The sequence below is a fragment of the Dendrobates tinctorius genome, unplaced genomic scaffold (assembly GCF_039654945.1).
Source record: "Dendrobates tinctorius isolate UK_male_01 unplaced genomic scaffold, ASM3965494v1 ptg000102l, whole genome shotgun sequence".
Lineage (NCBI taxonomy): Eukaryota > Metazoa > Chordata > Amphibia > Anura > Dendrobatidae > Dendrobates > Dendrobates tinctorius.
The window spans coordinates 40,291,365-40,314,716 of record NW_027361770.1 but is presented as its reverse complement, the minus strand read 5'-3'; the positions used below and the strand labels follow the sequence as shown (position 1 = coordinate 40,314,716).

General features: G+C 41.8%; 1 protein-coding gene across 1 annotated transcript in view; it reads left to right on the top strand.

Moving 5' to 3' along the window:
• Window positions 1-23,352, top strand: part of CTNNAL1 (catenin alpha like 1) — a 288,515-nt gene that overhangs the window by 129,717 nt on the left and 135,446 nt on the right. Inside the window, exon 2 of the mRNA XM_073587855.1 lies at window positions 1,211-1,400. Within this exon, the coding sequence (XP_073443956.1) occupies window positions 1,211-1,400 (190 nt within the window). The remainder of the gene's footprint in view (window positions 1-1,210; window positions 1,401-23,352) is intronic.

The window sequence follows — 23,352 nt, the reverse complement described above, 5'->3', positions numbered from 1 at the left end:
GCAATACTATTGTATTGTAATACAAAGTGTATGTAGCAAAATCACAGCTCTTCTATATAGTCCAGCCTTCGGCTGAGCGTCACAGGAGAACTAACGTGGTAGTTGCGGGGGCCTTCACGGCTGGCAAGGTAACCCGTGACTACATCGAGGGGAGGGGTGTCGATGGGTGCCAGTGTGCACACGCATTGGGAATGATGTCACTTAAAGGTCGCTGACAAAAATTGTCAGTGGCATTTAAATAGTTAAACTGAAGTGATTGGTGCAAGCTCCTGAGCCGGCTTCATACTTTAATTAGCGACCTATGGCAAAAATGTACATCGTAGGTCACTAAGCAGTTAATGCACAAAGGTAATAGACCACAAATAAAATTAAACAAATTTATAGCCAAAAATGTACTGAGTCACAGAATGAAGATAATACCTTATTTGCGAAGTATTGTGAACAGCGTAAAACTTTTAATGTAAACAATTGTGTCAGAATTGCTTTTTTTTTTTCTAGGTCGTCCCATTAAGAGTTACTGAAAGTTTTTAATAACTTGTATATACAGCTATATGTTGATATTGATAAATACAACTCATGCCACTAAAAAAAAGGCTCATATGGTTACACTGACTAATAAATAAAATTACCGCTCTTAGAATGTAACAGTGGAAAAAAACAACAACTTGGTTTCTCACTTGCTATATTGTTGTGTGTACAGGAGAGAACTGTAATGGTTTACCTTGATATTATTTTATAGTACGGTTTTAAAAACACACCGGTCCATCAAGTTCAAGATCCTTTAGGCTATGTGCACACGTAGTTTTTTTGGTGTGTGGATTTTGGAGAGAAAACCACAGGTAAATCCGCAGGACTTTTCTGCGGTTTTGCCCTGCGGTTTTACACCTCATAATGGATGAGATGTGAAACTGCAGCGTTTCTGCACCAAACAATTGACATGCTGCGGATTGTAAACCGCAGCAAAACAGCGCGGAAAAATCTGCAGCATGTGCACAGCGTTTTTTAATTTCCATAGGAAATAAAGGTACTGTACAACGCAGCAGAATCTGCTGCGGACCCGCAGCTGCAGAAACACTGCTGAACCGCAGCAGAATCCGCACCGTGTTCATATACCCTTAGACGTCTTATCTTAAGGTGTAAAAGACTGCTGTTAATGTCATTCTCCGAAGTGTTGTCAAGACTGCTAATGTCTTATGTTGTCTCTTCTTAGATAACAACACTAATTAACCACAAAGAAAAACCAAAGAAATCCGAGAAGACCTTGCAGGCCATCCAGCGAGTGGGTCAAGCCGTAAACCAGGCAGTTGGGAGGTTCGTCACTGTAGGTGAAACTATAGCAAATGAAAACCGAGAACTGAAAGAAGAAATGGGGTTAGCCTGCAGCGAAGCAAAGCGAGCTGGTAAGTGGCAGCTATACCTGTATTTCACACATCTTCATTACTGACTTGCCAAGTTATTTTTCTGTAATCTGGGTACATCCAAAAAATTTATTGAATCATTTACTTCTTCTGTCTTACACTGCATGTTTTGTCTTGGGGTCTAGGTAAATCACTAGCTTTATGAGGTTTATTAGCTTTTATGAGAGTGCACCTGATTGAGCCTGCATAAAAGCAGTAGGAAAGTGTCTGGCACTGCAGTGATTGAGGGTCCTAGTAGGGTGTTCTGCCCTTTTAATGGGAGCAGTCGCTTTCTGTGGAGCCACTATGTAAGGAACCAGCACATTTTTGAGTATAACTGGGTAATTAGTTGAACTTTCCCATCATCCATGAGATCCCCAAAGTGAGCAATAGTCCAGTAACCTAGAGTATGTACCCAGGCCATCAGGGGATACTGTTGAGCACCTGGCTCAGATTTTTTATTTTTTTCTTATACTTGTTGTGATGTACAATATCTGCAAGATATGTTTTCTGTTGCAATGTGCTAACAAATCCTCCATCCTAGGACATTGTAAACTGTCAGTAGTAGGAATTCCTTCCCCCCAGGTTTTACCAACCCTGCCACTTCCTCTGGAAGAGCAGGAATGTTAATTAGCTAGACCATCTTCCTCACACCATTTGGCTTCTCTCAGCTGAAAGAAAAATGCGGGAAAAAGGTCTTTGTTTGAAATAAAACTTTAAGAGCCTGCCCTGCGAAAACCGTACCAAGTAGAGATATGAAAATCATATTTTTGTAACCTGAGCGGTCCCAGCTTCGAGACCGCGTATGTTTCGAAGTTCTACCCTGTCCAGAACATGAGATAGGATTTGCGCCCAAATGGATGGTCATATCGCATAGATGTTTGATGTTTTCTTGATAGGCTCATTACGCTGGGAAACATGATACCACTGATGAGTCCATACCAGCTTCTCCCATAAAGTTATAGCTAATCTAAGTTTTGTAGCCAAAACATAACTTGGATAAGAGAGGTGGGATCAACCCAGAATGCACCTCTCTGTGATGTCACATAGGAAAGTCTATAAGGCATTCCCTGGCAGAACCAGCTCAGAACAGCTGCAGAGTCCGTGCTGACAAGAACTCAGATGAGCGGAGAAGTGCAGCTCCGCCTCCACCCACCTTAAAGCCACATGGTCTGGATAAGGAACAATATGGAACTGTGAGTGTAATCTCTTTGTTTTCTCCACTATTATTTTATACCTGTACTGTACATATTTTATGTCTCAATTTTATAGCAACTTTTATCTGTAATCACTGTCCTCTTTCGGAAAATAAATGAAATAATTATTTAGATCTGTCTCTATGCTCTAAGACTCGAACTATACGCCTTTGATAGATAATCGCTACTAATTCAAGGGGTTTGCCACGGACCCTCTTAATTTAACACTGTGAATTAAGTAACCGTGACTGGTGGCAGCGCGTTGTGTACGGCTATTACGGCTTGCTGGCAGTACCGAAGGGTCTTATATTGCTGAATAAGGGTCTGCGGCCACAGCATTGATAATTCCCTTACTGCAGAAGCCTAATTGCCGGTTCACAACAGGCAGCCCGTCCGGCGACCAATTATCCTAGGTGCAGTTCCCTGACTGACCTGAGGGTAAGGGGGGCGCCGGAGAGCTGCGAGTTCCAAGGTGGAACTGGGAAAGTGGGATATACACAAATCCCCGCAGTACTTGGAAGATTGATAGCAGTGGTGGGGCATCCAAATTAAACTCCCCCTGCGGCAAATTGTAGAGCGAGATTAGCTTGCTGGATATTTTTGTCACATGGTGCCAGTGGTGGGATAACTAAGATAAGCCCCACTGCGCCTGTGATAGCCGTGTGCCGGCATTGTGTCACGTCCCTCCGTCCGCTGATACACCGGTGTCAGTGGTGGGATTGTGACATAGTGGTGACACAGGGTCCGCTGTCCGTCGCGTTTTGGTGGCAGCGGGACCCCCGTTAGTCGTCGCCCGTAAGTGGACGAACGGCCGTGGGCTGTTCGTCACACTTGTGTTTGTGTAAATAGTGTGTTAAAAGGGGTGTCCACTACCGGACAAACCCTTCTGAATTGCCTTAATGCACCATGCAGAACTTAAAATCATAAACATTTACCATACTCTACTCCCAGTCAACTGCTATTATGATGTCGGTGTCGTGTCTTCTAGTGGTTATGTGACATTGGCTGTAGCAGTCAAGGGTATCATAGAATCGTAGAGTTGGAAGGGACCTCCTGGGCCATCTGGTCCAAACCCCCTGCTCAAAGCAGGATTCGCTAAATCATCCCAGTCAGATGTCTGTCCAGCCTCTGTTTGAAGACTTCCATTGAAGGAGAACTCACCACTTCTCGTGGCAGCCTGTTCCACTCATTGATCACTCGAACTGTCAAAAAAATTTTTCTATTATCTAATCTGTGTCTCCTCCCATTCAGTTTCATCCCATTGTTTCTAGTCTTTCCTTGTGCAAATGAGAATAAAGTTGATCCTTCTACAAAATGACAGCCCTTGAGATATTTGTAGACAGCTATTAAGTCTCCTCTCAGTCTTCTCTTTTGCAAGCTAAACATTCCCAAATCCTGCAACCTTTCCTCATAAGACAGGGTTTGTAGACCGGTCACCATTCTGGTCGCTCTTTTCTTAACTTGTTCTAGTTTGTTGATGTCTTTTTTAAAATGTGGCGCCCAAAACTGGACACAGTACTCCAGATGAGGTCTGACCAAAGAGGAGTAGAGGGCAATAATGACTTCACGTGATCTAGACTGTATGCTTCTGTTAATACATCATAGAATTGCATTTGCCTTTTTTGCTGCTGCATCATACTGTTGACTCATATTCAGTCTGTGATCTATTAGTATACCCATCTTTTTCACATGTGCTGTTGCTTAGCCCTATTCCTCCCATTCTGTATATGCTTTTTTAATTTTTATTGCCCAGATGTAGTGCTTTGCATTTTTCCCTGTTAAAAACCATTCTGTTAGTTGCAGCCCACTGCTCCAGTTTATTTATATCTTTTTGAATCCTCTCTCTCTCTTCTCTAGTATTAGCTTTCTCTCCTAGCTTTATGTCATCTAAAGATGTTGAACAATACAGGGCCCAGGACAGAGCCCTGTGGTACCCCACTTGAGACATTCATCCAACTGGATGTGCAGCCATTTACGACCACTCTTTGGGTCCGATCACTAAGCCAGTTATGAATCCACCTAACAGTTGCCTTGTCCATTCCATACCTAGTCATTTTTTCATTAAGGATTGTGTGAGATACTTCGCTGAATTCAAGATATACTATATCTACAGCATTTCCCCGATCCACCCAATCCGTGATTCTGTCATAGAAGGAAATTAAGTTAGTCTGACATGACTTATTAGTTACAAACCCATGCTGACTCTGTTTAATCACTTCATTCTTATCCAGGTACTGACATACATGTTGTTTAATAATTTGTTCAAAGATCTTTTCTGGTATAGAAGTCAGACTCACCGGCCTATAGTTCCCTGGGTCTACCTTCTTCCCCTTTTTGAAGATAGGAACAACATTTGCTCTTCTCCAGTCTTCTGGAACTTCTCCTGTTCTCCAAGAATTTTCAAAGATTATGGAGAGGGGTTCAAAAATTTCTTCTGCTATCTCCTTCAGTACTCTGGGGTGTAATTCATCTTGACCTGGAGACTTGAATTCATTTAGGTTAGCTAAGTGTTTCCTCACTATCTTTCTGTTTATAGATATCCTGAATTCTTCTATTCCCTTAATAGCACAGTGAAGAACAGTTGATGTTACATTTCCTTTCTGAGAGAAAACAGATGCAAAATAGGAATTTAAAAGTTCGGCCTTCTCAACATCCTGTCTTACCATTTCATCATTTTCATCCTGTAAAAATCCTATAGCATCTTTGACTTTTCTATTACTTTTGACATATCCCCAAAATCCTTTATTATTGCTTTTGATGTCTCTTGCAAGCCTCAATTCATTGCCAGCTTTAGATAATCTAATTTGTGCCCTGCAGGTTCTGCAGACAGCATTATATTCTTCTTTAGATATGTCTCCCTCTTTCCATTTTATAAACATTTCTTTATTCCTTTTTAGCATGTGATCAGTTGCAGTCTGTCAAAACGTTGATATCTTGACTTCTATAGGACCGTTTTGTGAGCATGCTCAGTAACAAAGGGGAATTAAACACATCCTGAAATGCTGTTTTTATTGGAAAAACAGACATGTAGAAGTGCATCATACAGCAGATAATCTGGAGAAGTCAAACCGAATAAACGGTGGGATGTAAATGGTTGCAATGTATGGGTATTACTAAGACTATGTTCACTCTACCTTTAGAAGTCCTGTTTCATAGGAGCAAAAACATGCAACTCCTACTAAATGGGTCCATTCTGACGTATACAAACTGCACCGTTAACCATAATTGTGTCCACTTGGTTTCTGTTCGGGTGCACATCACTTTAACAAATAAAAAAAATGAGTAATATGATTATTTTATTAATAATAATATAATAATCTTTATTTTTATATAGTACTAACATATTCCGCTGCGCTTTACAGTTTGCACACATTATCATTATTTTGTGAAAAAAATGTTGGAACCAGCAATGTAGTTTCCTAACAAAGGCTAGTCAAGCTAGGTGTTATAAATGTGTGCCAAGTATTAACCCCTTAACCACCGCCAATACGCCTTTTAATGGCAGTAGTTAAGGGTACTTAAACCACAGCGCCGTTAATTAACGGCACTGTGGAAAAAGTGTATAGCGCCACCCAGAGTCGGATTTTCTCCGGCAGCCAAGATGCCAGAGAACATAATTCGGGTCGGTTTTTACCGACCCCGCTTTTGCGATCACCGTTATAAACCGTATAACGGCGCGCGCAAAAAAAGTCTGTGTCATTTAATTTATCTCATGCGATCACATCAGAGGAGAGACAAATAGGGTCTCCGGTACCTCCAGGTGTTCCTCGGCCCACGTGCTTCCCCTTCATGGGCGCCGCCATCTTCTTCCGGGAAGAAAATGACGGGCACATGCGCAGTGTGCCTGCCGAGATCGTCCGGCACCCGGCAAAATTTCATTCATTCATTCATTCATTCATTCATTCATTCTTTAAGGTACATTTTGATCACTATGATTAACCCTATCACAGTGATCAAAATAAAAAGTATGTAACCCCCCCCCCCCCCCCTTTTCACCCCCTTAGTTAGAGAAAAATAATGAAATAAAGAAAATTATATTTATTTTCATTTTTCCATTAGGGTTAGAGTTAGGATAAAGCTAGGGTTAGGGTTGGAATTTGGGGTAGGGTTGGAATTAGGGGTAGGCTTGTGTTGGGGCTAGATTTGTAGATAGGGTTATGTTTAGGGTTGTGGTTTGGGATAGGGTTGGGGTTAGGTTGGTGGTTAGAGTTATGGTTAGGGTTGGGATTAGGCTTATGGGTATGTTGGGGTTAGGGTTGAGTTATAATTGAGGAATTTACACTATTTAGGCACATCAGGGGATCTCCAAACATGACATTGCGCCACCATTGGTTCCAGCCAATTTTGCATTCAAAAAGTCAAATGGTGCTCCCTCCCTTCTGACCCCCCACGTGTGCCCAAACAGTTGTTTACTCCAATATATAGAGCATCAGCGTACTCAGGACAAATTGCACACCAACTTTGGGGGTCTACTTTCTCCTGTTACCCTTGGGAAAATAAAAATTGGCAGCTAAAAATCATTTTTGTGGGAAAAAAAATGATTTTTTATTTTCACCGCTCTGCGTTATAAACCTCTGTGAAGCACTTAGGGGTTCAAAGTGCACAGTACACATCTAGATAAGCTCCTTAGGGGTCTAGTTTCCAAAATAGGGTCACTTGTGGGGGTTTCCACTGTTTAGACCAGTGGTTCCCAAACTCCAGTCCTCGACCCCAACAGGTCATGTTTTCTGGATTTCCATAGTGTTACACATAAGGAGAAAAGAAACCACAAACGCGCGTCCATAGGGCTTTACCAGATATAATAAGTAAAATTTGAATTGTTCAGGGTACTCACCCTCAGAGGTTGTGTAACGCCACAACTACTAAATACGCTCAATCCCATATAATGAAGCTGCAGCAGGAGGGTGTAGACAGACAGCGTCTGCTTCCATTACTCAAAGAGGAGATCCCAAAAGGGAAAAAAAAAACACCTGGTTCCCGCACGCTATACTTCAACCCTCAAATGGAGGAAATCCAGTCGATTCTAGGAGTAGGTTCCAATATCAATGCTTTATTTCATGGTACATACAAAGACAACGCGTTTTGAGGTCCATTCCATGACCTCTTCCTCAGGTCGGATGTACAAGGATTTGTCTTCATGAAATAAAGCATTGATATTGGAACCTACTCCTAGAATCGACTGGATTTCCTCCATTTGAGGGTTGAAGTATAGCAGCGCTGGAACCAGGTGTGTTTTTTTTTTTTTCCCCTTTTGGGATCTCCTCTTTGAGCATAGCGTTACACATGTGAGAGAAATCCTGATGCCTTGATGATGCTTCAGTCACCTGTGAAATACTAAGGAATTCCTGAAAACATGACATGTTGGGGGCCGTGAGGACTGGAGTTTGGGAAACGCTGGTTTAGACACATCAGGGGCTCTGCAAACGTAACATGACGTCCGCAGACCATTCCATCAAAGTCTGCATTCCAAAACGGCGCTCCTTCCCTTCTGAGCTCTGCTGTGTGCACAAACAGTGGTTTACCCCAACATATGGGGTATTGGCGTACTCGGGACAAATTGCACAGCAACTTTGAGGGTCTAATTTCTCTTGTTACCTTTGTGAAAATAAAAACTTGGGGACGAAAAGATCATTTTTGTGGAAAAAATGATTTTTTATTTTCACGGCTTTACGTTATAAACTTCTGTGAAGCACTTGGAGGTTCAAAGTGCTCACCACACATCTAGATAAGTTCCTTAAGGGGTCTTGTTACCAAAATGGTGTCACTTGTTGGGGGTTTCCACTGTTTAGGCACATCAGGTGCTCTCCAAACGCAACATGGCGTCCGATCTCAATTCCAGCCAATTCTGCATTGAAAAAGTCAAACGGAGCTCCTTCCGTTCCAAGCCCTGCCGTGCATCCAAACAGTGATTTACCCCCACATATGGGGTATCGGCGTATTCAGGAGAAATTGCACAACAATGTTTGTTGTTCATTTTCTCTTTTTACACTTTCGAAAATAAAAAATTGGTTCTGAAGTAAAATGTTTGTAAAAAAAAAAAATAGTTAAATGTTAATTTTTTCCTTCCACATTGCTTCAGCTCCTTTGAAGCACGTAAAGGGTTAATAATCTTCTTGAATGTGGTTTTGAGCACCTTGAGGGGTGCAGTTTTTTGAATGGTGTCACTTTTGGCTATTTTCAGTCATATAGACCCCTCAAAGTGACTTCAAATGTGAGGTGGTTCATAAAAAAATGGTTTTGTAAATTTTGTTGTAAAAATGAGAAATCGCTGGTCAACTTTTAACCCTTATAAGTTCCTGACCAAAAAAAAATTGTTTCCAAAATTGTGCTGATGTAAAGTAGACATGTGGGAAATGTTATTTATTAAGCATTTTGTGTGACATATCTCTGATTTGAGCATGAAAATTAAAAGTTTGAAAATTTCAAAATTTTAAATATTTTCACCATATTTCCGTTTTTTACATAAGCGCAAGTCATATCGAAGAAATTTTACCACTAGCATGAAGTACAATATATCACGAAAAAAACAAGTGGGATCCGTTAAAGCGTTCCAGAATTATAATCTCATAAAGTGACAGTGGTCAGAATTGTAAGAACTGGCCTGGTCATTAAGCTGCAAATTGGCTTTGTCACTAAGGGGTTAAAGGAAAGTATTCTCTCCTACAATGTGGTGTTTATATCAACTTTCTATGTTAAAAATGGGGTTAGCCCATCTCCTCCTCCCTGCTCAGTGACTAATGCAAATGTTGTTGTAGACTAGAGCATGACCATAACACTTTCCAATAGAAGTCAATGAATCCTTCTCCAGATCATTGCCGGCTGTAAAGCAAATCTCTGATCTCCGGTGTGGGACAGCTCGGGCAAAATGGTCACTGACGATAAGAAATAAAAATATACAATGAGAAAATGTAAACCGAATAAAAATTCGTACCCATTTCTGCATGACATTTGCAAAAGAAATGAAGGTGATTAATTCCTGTTCATTAGTCGTATCCTTGTATGTAAGTATGTGATTCTATACTGGCTGTGACTTCAGTAGTAGCTGCAGAAGATGAGCGGCATCACCCTGTATATTCTTTTATGTCATTATCTTTGTACCTCCAAGGATAAATGCCCTCGTAATCTTTTATTCATGTGCTAACTAAACATTTGTCAACGTTGAGCATTTGTTTTGTATGACTTTATTAGAGAGTCTTTCCTTCATTACTTGTGTAAATAAATTCCCAGTAACGGCAAACAGTTCTCTATGCGCCAATATTTATTCCTTGTACATCATTCATTACTAATACAGCAGCTAAGATGTGGCTTTGCTGATAATTCTAAGACAAACAGCTCCTGTATTCTGCATGAATTACAGTTCAGCATTTCTGGCTTATAGAAGATCGATGGTGGGGTGGAAGGGGTGGCCTATTCTTTGTGACCTGCACTGCAGTCAAGTTATCTTGCCAAACAGCGAATCCTATTGTTCTATTTACATGCTGAAATTGATGACACATCCAAATTTACAATAGTACTTAGTCTTTAATGTGCTGCATACACCCACTGAAATGATGACATTTGAAGCACTTTTTTACCTTCTAACATCCAATAGGTAGAAAAAAGGAACTATTTATGGCTTTTTTAACCCCTTTCTGACATCAGACGTACTATCCCGTCCATGGGACCCGGGACCCTATGCCCATGGACGGGATAGTACGTCATAGCGATCAGCGGCGCTCACGGGGTGATTATCACAGCTGACACCCAGCACTATGTGTCAGGGGCGGTAATGGACCGCCCCCGACACGTTCACCCCTGGCACACTGCGATCAAACACGATCGCAGTGTACCAGGGGTTTAGGAAAGCATCGGCAGGGAGGGGGCTCCCTCTGTGCTTTCCTAAGACCCCTGCAGCAGCGCGATGTGCAGCGCTGCTGCAGGGGCCTCCTTCCCTGCAGGTCCACGGATCCAATATGGTGACGGGGGCATGCAGGGAGCCGGCCGGCTTCCTCACTGCCTGCAAAGCCCAGGCATGAGGAAGCCTTCTGCAGTGCCTGTGTGAGATCGCTGATCTGTCACAGCGATCTGTGATGTGCAGATCAGCGATCTCACACATGACAGTTATGTCCCCCCTGGGACAATGTAATAAAGTTTAAAAAAAAAAAAAAAAAAGTGTAAAAATAATTTATAAAAAATTGCTAAATAATTTAAAAAAAAAAAAATATTCCCTAATAAATTCATTTTTTGGAAATAAAACAATAAACGTACACATATTTAGTATCACCGTGTCCGTAACGATCCGCCCTATAAAACTGTCCCATTAGTTAACCCCTTTAGCGAACCCCTTAAAAAATAAAAAACGAAGCAAAAGATAATGATACCGCCGAGCAAAAAGTGGAATAACGCGCGATCAAAAAGACGGATATAAAGAACCATGGTACCGCTGAAAAAGTCATCTTGTCCCGCAAAAAACAAGCCACCATACAGCGTCATCAGCGAAAAAATAGTTATAGCTCGCAGAATAAAGCGATGCAAAAATAATTATTTTTTATATAAAATTGTTTTCATTGCATAAAAGCACCAAAAAATAAAAAAATGACATAAATGAGGTATCGCTGTAACCGTACCGACCCGAAGAATAAAACCGCTTTATTAATTTTACCGCACGCGGAACATTGTAAACGCACCCCCCAAAAGAAATTCTTGAAACGCTGGTTTTTCACGTGCCCGAAAATGGTACCAATAAAAACGTGAACTCGTCCCGCAAAAATGACTCGGTGGGTCAAAATATGGAAAAATTATAGCTCTCAATGTGGTGATGCAAAAACTATTTTTACAATAAAAAGCGTCTTTTAGCGTATGACAGCTGCCAAACATAAAAACCCACTGTAAATGGTAAATCAAACCCCCCGTTATCACCCCCTTAGTTAGGGAAAAATAATAAAATAAGTATTTCCATTTTCCCATTATGGGCTAGGGTTATGGCTGAGATTAGGGTTAGGTGTGTGTTGGGGTTAGGGTTGGAGTTAGAATTGGGGGGATTTCCACTGTTAAACGCAACATGGCGTCTGATCTCAATTCCAGCCAATTCTGCGTTGAAAAAGTCAAATGGTGCTCCTTCCCTTCCAAGCTCTCCCATGCACCCAAACAGTGTTTTACCCCCACATATGGGGTATCAGCCTACTCAGGACAAATTGCAAAACAACTTTTGGGGTCCAATTTCTCCTGTTACCCTTAGGAAAATAAAACATTTGGGGCAAAAATATCATTTTTGTGAAAAAAAAAAAAAAATTTATTTTCATGGCCGGGCGTTATAAACTTCTGTGAAGCACTGGGGGGGTGAAAGTGCTCACCCTACTTCTAGATAAGTTCCTTAGGGGGTCTAGTTTCCAAAATGGGGTCACTTGTGGGGGGTTTCCACTGTTTAGGTACATCAGGGGCTCTCCAAAGGCAACATGACACCCACAGACCATTCCATCAAAGTCTGCATTCCAAAACGTCACTACTTCCCTTCCGAGCCCCGACGTGTGCCCATATAGTAGTTTTCTCCCACATATGGGGTATCGGCGTACTCAGGACAAATTTGACGACAACTTTTGGGGTCCTGTTACCCTTGGGAAAATAAAAATTGAGGGTGAAAAGATCATTTTTGTGGAAAAAATGATTTTTTAATTGTACGGCTGTACGTTATAAACTTCTGTGAAGCCCTTTGTGTTCAAAGTTCTCACCACATATCTAGATAAGTTCCTTGGGGGGGGGGTCTAGTTTCCAAAATGGGGTCACTTGTGGGGGGTTTCCACTGTTTTGGCACATCAGGGAGCTCTCCAAACGTGACATGGCGTCCGATCTGAATTCCAGCCAATGTTGCATTGAAAAAGTCAAACGGCGCACCTTCCCTTCTGAGCTCTGCCATGCGCAGAAACTGTGGTTCCCCCCCACATATCAGGTATCAGCGTACTCAGAACAAATTGCACAATAACTTTTGAAGTCCAATTTCTCCTATTACCCTTGGTAAAATAAAAAAAAAATTGGACCTGAAGTAATTTTTTTGTGAAAAAAAGTTAAATGTTCATTTTTTTTAAACATTCAAAAAATTACTGTGAAGCACCTGAAGGGTTAATAAACTTCTTGAATGTGGTTTTGAGCACCTTGAGGGGTGCAGTTTTTAGAATGGTGTCACTTTTGAGTATTTTCTATCATATAGACCCCTCAAAGTGACTTCAAATGTGATATGGTCCGTAAACATAAAATGGTGTTGCAAAAATGAGAAATCGCTGGTCAACTTTTAACCCTTATAACTTCCTAACAAAAAAAAAATTTTGGTTCAAAAATTGTGCTGATGTAAAGTAATCAAATGTGAAATGTTACTTATTAAGGTTTTTGTGTGCCATATCTCTGTGATTTAAGGGCATAAAAATTCAAAGTTGGAAAATTGCGAAATTTTCACCAAATTTCCATTTTTCTCACAAATAAACGCAAGTTATTTGAATGAAATTTTACCACTAACATGAAGTACAGTATGCCACGAGAAAGCAATGTCAGAATCAGTGGGATCCATGGAAGCGTTTCAGAGTCTTTACCTCATAAAGGGACAGTGGTCAGAATTGTAAAAATTGGAGGCCCGGTCAGGAACGTGCAAACCACCCTTGGGGGTAAAGGAGTGAAAGGAGAAAATTATTTTTTTACTAGTACCAAAATAAGAACCTAAATACAGTATAATACATTTCCTAAATATTGCCCCCATATCATGCTTGAAATTAATATAAAATATGATTTTGCCTACTTATATAGCACTATCATATTCCACAATGATTTACAAAGCTTGCAATTGCTGACCCAATTGTGGCTCATAGCCTAATTTCCCTATCAGTATGTCTTTAGAGTGTGGCAGGAAACCCACACAAACATGAGAAGAACATACAAACTCCTTGGTTGTCGTTTGGTGAGATTTGAACCCAGGACTGGAGATGGGTGAACCTGAACAGTAAAATTTGTAGTCTGTACCAAACACCTACTATTTGGGCATGGATTCCAATCACAGACTTCTCACAGATGTCTGTTACAGTGTGAACTGTAAATAGTTTACCTCCGGTCACTGGCATCAGCTGATAGGACTACTACTCTCATCACCCTACGCCTGCTACCAATAATAAAAGCGAGAACGAGTACGGCTGCCCCCATTTTTGACAACCAGCCAAGCTAAAGCGGACAACTGGGGAGCTGGTATTCTCAGGCTGGTAAGGAGTCATGTATATTGGCCGCCCCAGCCTAAAAATAGCAGCCCACAGCCACCCAGTAAAGGTGCTCCTATTAGATGTGCCAATTTTGGCACCTTGCCCAGCTCTTCCCATTTGCCCTGTGGCGGTAGAAAGTGGGGTTGATGTCACCTTTGTATTTTCCGGTGACGTCAAGCCTACGGTTTAGTAATAGAGAGGTGTCTATAAGACGCCTATTGATTACTAATCCTATAGTTGTATTGTAAATAAACACATAGCAATTATAAAGTCATTTATTTGAAATAAAAAACAGATTTCCTTTTTTATTTCAAAATAACAAATACAATTAGGTGACTCTAACGCCCGTTCCATTGAAGCCCTCATCTCCCGTAATAAAACAAAAATTAAAAAACAATCATGCCCCTCACCTGTCCATCGTTCTGTCCTACATGTTAATCCATGTCTGGGGATAATCCGTTTTCAACCTGGACAGTGCCAAGATGTGACCGTCCAGGCTGAGAACCACTAGAGGAAGAGCTGCTGCGAGCGCAGCATCAGTGACCAGTGTTGACGTCACCTCTGCACCATGAGACTTTTTCTCACAGTGCTAGCGCTGATCTCACTGAGGTGACAGCAGTTCAGGGACCCCACCGCTAGTCACTGTGGCAGAACTCACAGTAGCTCATTCCTCAGTGGCTCTCAGCCTACATGGTCGCATCTTGGCACCATCCAGGTTGAAAACTGTTTATCCCCAGACATGGATTAACATGTGGGACAGAACAATGGACAGGTGAAGGACATGGTGGGTTTTTTTTATTTTTGTTTTATTATAGGAAACTAGGGCTTCAATGGAGCGGGTGTTATACTCGCCTAACTGTGTTTGTTATTTTTAAATGAAAAAGGAAAAGTGCGTGCTTTTGTGCGGTTTTATTTAAATAAAGGGCTTTATTCTGGCTGTGTCTTTATTTACCAAATAACGATAGGATTAGTAATGGATAGGTGTCTGTTAGAAGCCTCTCCATTTGTAATCCGTGGGCTTGATGTCACAAGACAATACAAAGGTGACATGAATGAGTAGTAGTCTGATCAGTCGATGACAAAAGGTAAACTTTTTACCTCCAATCACAGCTGCGGGCTCACGCTGTCATTTGACAGTGTGGGAACCGCGGTTGTCTGACCGGCGAGGATGATTTTACCACCGATCAGAGGCAGTGCTTGCTGCCAGGGCTGTGGAGTCGGTAAGCAAACCTGCGACTCCCACCCCTCAATTTCCTTTACACTGACTCTGACTCCACGACTCCGACTCCCACATATATTGCTTATATTTAAGTGAAAAATTTATTGTAGTACAATGTGAACATAAGACATTTAATCATTTTAATGATACAATAATCAAGATAGAACAATATATATTTATTGGAATACAACTTTAGAACACAAAAAACTGTAATAAATTGTAAATATGTAATACACCATGTAACATCAAGTACATATACTGTGTATATATTGTGTGTGTATGTATGTATGTGTGTATATATATATATATATATATATGCTGAAGAGCCCGGCGCTGCCCGGGCATAGTAACTAACTGTGGTTAGTAGTAGCAAATTATAATTATCCTCCATCCCATAGTCCCGTGTCCATATAACCATCACACATCCTCCATCCCATAGTCCCATGCCCATACACCCATCATACATATTCGCCATCCAATAGTCGAGTGCCCATATACCCATCATACATATCCGCCATCCCATAGGCCCGTGCCCATATACCCATCATACATATCCTCCATCCCATAGTCCAGTGCCCATATACCCATCACATATCCTCCATCCCATAGTCCCATGCCCATATACCCATCATACATATCCTCCATCCCATAGTCCAGTGCCCATATACCCATCACCCATCCTTCATCTCATAGTCCCATGCCCATATACCCATCATACATATCCGCCATCTCATAGTCCCGTGCCCATATACCCGTCATACATATCCTCCATCCCATAGTCCAATGCCCATATACCCATCACACATCCTCCATCCCATAGTCCCGTGCCCATATACATATCCGCCATCTCATAGTCTTGTGCCCATATACCCGTCATACATATCCTCCATCCTATAGTCCAGTGCCCATATACCCATCACACATCCTCCATCCCATAGTCAACCATTATGACATCATAATGAGCGGCGGCGGGGCTCGCGGCCTATGATGACATCAGCGTCACCATGGCAACTGTTGTGACATCATAATGAGGGGCGGGGCTTGACACGCACACACTGCTTCCCCATTATGCAAATAGGGGCATTATGACATCACAATGAGGGGCGGGGCTTGACACGCACACACTTTTTCCCCCCAGTATGTAGATAGGGGCAAAATTGTTTGGTGAATTGGAACACGCGGGGTTAAAATTTCGCCTCACAACATAGCTTAGGACGCTCTCGGGGTCCAGACGTGTGACACTGCCAAATTTTGTGGCTGTAGCTGCGACGGTGCGGATGCCTATCCCGGACATACACACATACTGACATCTCCCCTGCTTTGATGAGGGTTCCGGCGCTGAGCCCGCATCAAAGCTGGGACATGTCAGGCTGTTATGAACAGCTGACATTTAATCATTTTAATGATACAATAATCAAGATAGAACAATATATATTTATTGGAATACAACTTTAGAACACAAAAAACTGTAATAAATTGTAAATATGTAATACACTATGTAACATCAAGTACATATACTGTGTATATATTGTGTGTGTATATATGTATACGCCCCCTACATTCGACAGAAACTGCACTCATCAAAGTGACCAATGACCTTCTGACAGCAAAACGTAATGGTGACCATTCTCTGCTCATTCTTCTCGACCTTTCTGCAGCTTTCGACACTGTTGACCATCCTCTCCTACTCTCTAGGCTCCAGTCACTAGGCATTAAGGACACTGCTCTTTCCTGGTTCTCCTCCTATCTTTCCGACCGCTCCTTCAGTGTTCTGTTTTCTGGCTCCACTTCATCTCCTCTTCCTCTCACTGTTGGGGTACCTCAGGGCTCAGTCCTTGGCCCCCTTCTCTTCTCTCTCTATACAGCCCCAATTGGACAGACCATCAGCAGATTTGGCTTTCAGTACCATCTTTATGCTGATGACACACAACTGTACACATCATCCCCTGACCTTACCTCCGCTGTACTACAGAACGCCACTGACTGTCTGTCTGCAGTCTCCAACATCATGTCTGCTCTCTATCTGAAACTCAACCTCTCCAAAACTGAACTTCTTCTGCTCCCACCATCTACTAACCTCCCTAAATCTGACATTTCCCTCTCTGTGGGTGGCACCATAATAACACCCCGACAGCAGGTGCACTGTCTGGGTGTTATGTTCGACTCCGATCTCTCCTTCACCTCCCATATACAATCTCTTGCCCGCTCATGCCGCTTACACCTAAAGAACATCTCTAGAATCCGCCCTTTTCTCACCATGGAAACAACAAAAACTCTCACTGTCGCCCTGATCCACTCCCGCCTAGACTACTGTAATGCTCTATTAATTGGCCTCCCTCTCACTCGACTCTCCCCTCTCCAGTCTATCCTTAATGCAGCAGCCAGGGTTGTCCATCTGGCTAATCGTTTCTCAGACGCGTCCGCTCTTCGCCAGTCGTTACACTGGCTGCCAATTCATTACAGGGTACAATTCAAAGTACTTGTTCTCACCCACAAAGCTCTCCACAGTGCGGCACCCCCTTACATCTCCTCCCTCATTTCTGTCTATCGGCCTAACCGACCGCTGCGCTCTGCAAATGACTTTCGACTAACCTCTGCCCTAATCCGTACCTCCCACTCCCGACTCCAAGACTTCTCCCGTGCTGCGCCAATCCTCTGGAATGCTCTACCCCAAAATATTAGGACCATCCACAATTTGCATAGTTTTAGGCGCTCGCTCAAAACACATTTGTTCAGAGCGGCCTATCACATTCAGTAATCAAAGTCATGTTTGTGTGTGTGTAGCCCATTCACTATCTCCATCTAACCCCCACCCCCTGAAGATGGCTGGACCGTCATTGTAAATACATCATTGTAAATACAAACCTGTGCTTTGTATCCCCCCCACCTCATTGTAGATTGTAAGCTCCACGAGCAGGGTCGTCTTATTTCGCTTTAATTATTGTATTGTTAACGTTGTTACTTATGACTGTTGTGTTTGAAACTGTTCAACTGTAAAGCGCTGCGGAATATGTTGGCGCTATATAAATAAAGATTATTATTATTATTATATGTATGTGTGTGAAAGCACAGCAGTAAATCTGCTACATATGGGCGATCTGCTATTCGCCCATATGTAGCAGAGCCGATCGGGTTGCGCATGCTTCTAGCCTCCTATGGAGGCTATTGAAGCATGCCAAAAGTAAAAAAAAAAAAAAAAAAAAAGTTTAAAAATAAAAAAAATTAAAAAAAACTAAAAGTTCAGCTCACCCCCCTTTCGCTCCAATCAAAATTAAACAGTAAAAAAAAAATCCCACATACACATATTAGGTATCGCCGCGTTCAGAATCGCCCGATCTATCAATAAAAAAAAGCATTAACCCGATCGCTAAACGGCGTAGCGAGAAAAAAATTCAAAACGCCAGAATTACGCTTTTTTGGTCGCCAAGACATTGCATTAAAATGCAGTAACGGGCGATCAAAAGAATGTATCTGCACAAATGTGGTATCATTAAAAAGTCAGCCCGGCACGGAAAAAATAAGCCCTCAACCGACCCCAGATCATGAAAAATGGAGACGCTACAGGTCTCGGAAAATTGCGCAATTTTTTTTTTTTTTTTTTTTTTAAGCAAACTTTGGAATTTTTTTTCACCACTTAGATAAAAGTGGACATAGACATGTTTGGTGTCTATGAACTCATAATGACCTGGAGAATCATAATGGCAGGTCAGATTTAGCATCTAGTGAACCTAGCAAAAAAAACAAGCAAAAAAACAAGTGTGGGATTGCCCTTTTTTGCAATTTCACCGCACTTGGAAACTTTTTCTCGTTTTTGAGTACACGACATGGTAAAACCAATGGTGTCATTTAAAAGTACAACTCGTCCCGCAAAAAATAAGCCCTCACATGGCCATAGAGACTGAAAAATAAAAAAGTTATGGCTCTGAAAAGAAGGGGAGGGAAAAATGAAAATGCAAAACAAAAAATACCCCTGGTCGTTAAGGGGCTAAGGTAAGAGAACAACCTCTCTACACTAACTTGGGTTGGAGGCAAAGCCGTAACCACATGGGCAACATCTCCAACAATTTTTGGGTATAAAGGAATTGCCTCATGCAGTTTTGATGAACGGTTGAATTTTTCTATTTCTTTGAGAGCAAGTGAAACATTTTGCTGAAATATTGTCAAGCTGCTTGCTATAGGAGACGGAGTGAAATCTTTTCCCTTGCGTCAACGCTTTGCCTGCTCCATGTCATCCAAATACTTGTCAAAGTTAAACTCCTCATCTGATGAGGATGAAGGTATGGCAGCAGTAGCACTATCAGGACCCAAGTCCTCTTGCGCCTGGCAGTCCTCCTGTAGGCCACTCATCCTAACTGTTACCTCAGTCAGAGCTTCTTTTCCTTTAGTAAGCCGTTGATCATGAAACAGTATATGATGACTTGGGTCCACATAAACAGCTGCCAGAAAAAATTTATTTTCCAATAGCTGTGTCTCTCTCCGTTTCATTGAAGCAGAAATGCCATCTGCGATTAAACCGCAAAATAGCAAGTTCTTCCGCTCCCTCATGAAAATGCTAGGAGTTAAATCCTCAGCTTGTTATTTTTTAGTCACCGGTAAATGGGTGATTAAGCATTTACTTCAATTCAGCCACCTGTGTCCATTGACCTTCATTTAGGGTTACCTGAGGGTTCGCCATATCTTTTAGTTCAAGCAATCGTTCAGTCATTAAATAAGTGCTTCCCCACCAAGTGGCTTGATCGACAATTGCCCCTTTCCCAGCACGTCTCTTCAAGATGGAATCAATTTTAGGGGTTCTGGCGGCAATAACCAATTTCCTCACTTTTCCAATCAGATTTCCAACATGTCCCTCTTGCAGACTATCTCTTATTGCCAGCTGCAGCGTGTGCACAACACAGCGCATGTGATGAATATGAAAGTGTTTTGAAGCAGCTTTAACAAGATCATCTATTTCTACAGTATAATTTTGCTGTTCTTCTGTTGTAATATCTGTTTGTTCCTCAATTACATGAACAGCACTGTGGCATTCCATCTCAAACATACTGAATCCTAAATGTTCTTCTAGCTGTTGTTCATTACTCTCATTCATCAGTGTAATTATACTTATGTTTGAAGCATTGTCCGTTACAATAGCAAGAACCTGTTCTTTTTTGAGTTCGTAATCTCGCAGAACTTTTTCCACTAAGTCCTGGAGAAACTGGCTGCTGTGATGAGCTTTAGTATCTTTTACTGCCAGTGTCTTGGTAACAATTTCTTTGTTGTCACAAACATATCGAACATTGATGGCAAAATAGTTCACTCTGTGACGTGTGCAGGCATCCATTTTAAGAAACATGAAGGGTCTTTTGAGAGTCTTTTTAAGATCTTCCTTTTGTTTAAGGGCTTCTTCAATCACTAATTTTCTAATACTTTATCTTTCCAGAGAAACACCAATAGATAGAGCAGATTTCTAATCTGCTTTTGCTATTGAAAACATTATCTATGAGCTCAAAAACCTTTCAGGTGATGCGGTTTTTTAAAAAGCTGATCTGCTTTTGCAGCTGAAAACCGTATCCTCAAAAAACGCAGGAAAAACGCTGTGTGTGAATGTAGCCTAGATCAGGAATAGAACAGCCATTTATAGGACATTTCATAACTTTCCCAAATTCCTATGAAAAAATATTCAGCACATTCTGCATTGAATTACTGTACCCAATTTATTATATATTTTAGGAGTTGGTCCATTTTCTACTGTCTCCAACTCCACCAAAATGAGCACTGCCTCCGACTCCACGACTCCGACTCCACAGCCCTGCTTGCTGCACTGTCACGCACATGACAGTGTGGAAAACACTTGGATGTTTGGGCCCCCCATTCAAGTTAATGGTGTCCGGGTGCTGTTCTGGTACCCGAACCCAAACTTTTTTTTAATTTTTTTTAAACTATTTGGCCGGACCCGCCACTCAAACATCCAGGGGTCCACCCATCTCTACACAGAACCCCAGCGATGCAAAGTAACAGAGCCACCATGCTGCCATATAGTGCTTATGTGCTTGTGAGGCAGTACAAAAATAAGATCGCCATGTCCTGCCCAGAGAAAAGCTCTGCTTAGTTCCTAAATAGGAGAATTAGACCCTGCTGAGGGACCCTAATGAAGAAGACTTCAGGGCACATACTAATTTTGCCCCTGCTATAATCTATTTGGCCAAGTCCTGCAGATTATGACATGATTGTGATGCAATTTTGATCCTGCACTGTCTACTAGCTATAGATCCATAAGCTCATTTGTCCGTGCCCTGAAGTAGGCTTTGCATAACCTGGCTATACACTTCTTTTTTGTATTACCACCATCTGGATGCTATTATATATTACAAGAACATTTTCTGGTCTCAGTAATTTCCCTGTTCCCATGTGGTCTCTCAGCTGAAGTGTTGCATGCAGATCTGTGATGGAGGCCGATTAACCCAAATTTCTTGTACATTAGAAAAACCCTGGAATCAGACTGCTGCATTCCCCACATAACTTAGAGGTCTGCTGATTTCTTTGGCTCATGTTCACTTTCTCTCATCAACAGCAAGCAGACTGTCAGTCAGGATTTCATTCAATAACAATCCCTTTTTCCGCTTCTGGGCTATTTCAAAGCCTCCCCGTGCTTCAGTGGCCTCAGGGTGGGTTGTGTTTCCAGGCTTCTTGCCAAGACTGGTCATATTTTGTGGATTACATTGTTTTGGCTCATTTGCTTTGTGACAGGATGACGAGCAGGGATTTGTGACGCGATGTGTTTTGTATGTTTGTCAGTTCTACATGTTCCACAAGCTAACCTTTAGTAAGCACAGGTATCGCAATGTCACTCAACCCCAATGGGCAGCTGGCTCTAGTGCTTCTCCATACACCCACTCATTACATGCTTCTTGTGAGAAGCTAAGCAGAACAGGAATAAAATCTCTGCTCATTCGCTGTACATATAATAAAGCATGATTTAAATTAACCGCAGGCCGACATTAGCAGGTTGTAGACAATCCCCCCCTCCGTAGTCAGCCAGGCCCCTCTGTCTTCAGCTTATCTTCCCTGAGGACAAAAGGTGCCCTCCACAATGGCAGATGTAGGCAGACAAAAATGGGAAAACTACAACATGCTTAGATCAGGTATGTACCATTTTTTTTTTTTTGTCTGAGGGCCCCAGTGTCAGACTGATCCAATTCCAAGGGTTGCAATAAAATGTAAAAGGTTATTACTTTGAGAGATTCATGACATCATGAAAGTATGTGTCATAAATGTATGGTAGTTCCAGAACTCCAACCTTCCTGTAAATGGACAGTTCACACTCGAGAAAGGTAGAGACCATGCATGGGACTTTCTCCATTTTAAATTGTTACTTGCTACTCCAACTGTTACTTCCAGGGCTGTGGAGTCGGTAAGCCAAACCTGCGACTCCGACTCCTCCATTTCCCTTACACCAACTCCACAACTCCAACTCCCACATACAGTCATATGTTAAAGTTTGGGCACCCCTATGAATGTTAACCTTTTTTCTTTATAACAATTTTGGTTTTTGCAACAGCTATTTCAGTTTCATATATCTAATAATTGACGGACTCAGTTATATTTCTGGATTCAATTGAGGTTTATTGTACTAACAGAAAATGTGCAATCTGCATTTAAACAAAATTTGACCGGTGCAAAAGTATGGGCACCTCAGCATAAAATTGACATTAATATTTCATAGATCCTCCTTTTGCAAAAATAACAGCCTCTAGTCGCTTCCTGTAGCTATTAATGAGTTCCTGGATCCTGGATGAAGGTATTTGTGACCATTCCTGTTTACAAAACAATTCCAGTTCAGTTAAGTTTGATGGTCGCCGAGAATGGACAGCCCGCTTCAAATCATCCCACAGATGTTCAATGATATTCAGGTCTGGGAACTGGGATGGCCATTCCAGAACATTGTAATTGTTCCTCTGCATGAATGCCTGAGTAGATTTGGAGCGGTGTTTTGGATCATTGTCTTGCTGAAACATCCATCCCCTGCGTAACTTCAACTTCGTCACTGATTCTTGCACATTATTGTCAAGAATCTGCTGATACTGAGTTGAATCCATGCGACCCTGAACTTTAACAAGATTACCGGTGCCGGCATTGGCCACACAGCCCCAAAGCATCATGGAACCTCCACCAAATTTGACTCAGGGTAGCAAGTGTTTTTCTTGGAATGCTGTGTTTTTTAGCCTCCATGCATAACGCCTTTTTGTATGACCAAACTCCTCAATCTTTGTTTCATCAGTCCACAGGACCTTCTTCCAAAATGTAACTGGCTTGTCTAAATGTGCTTTTGCATGCCTAAGGCGACTCTG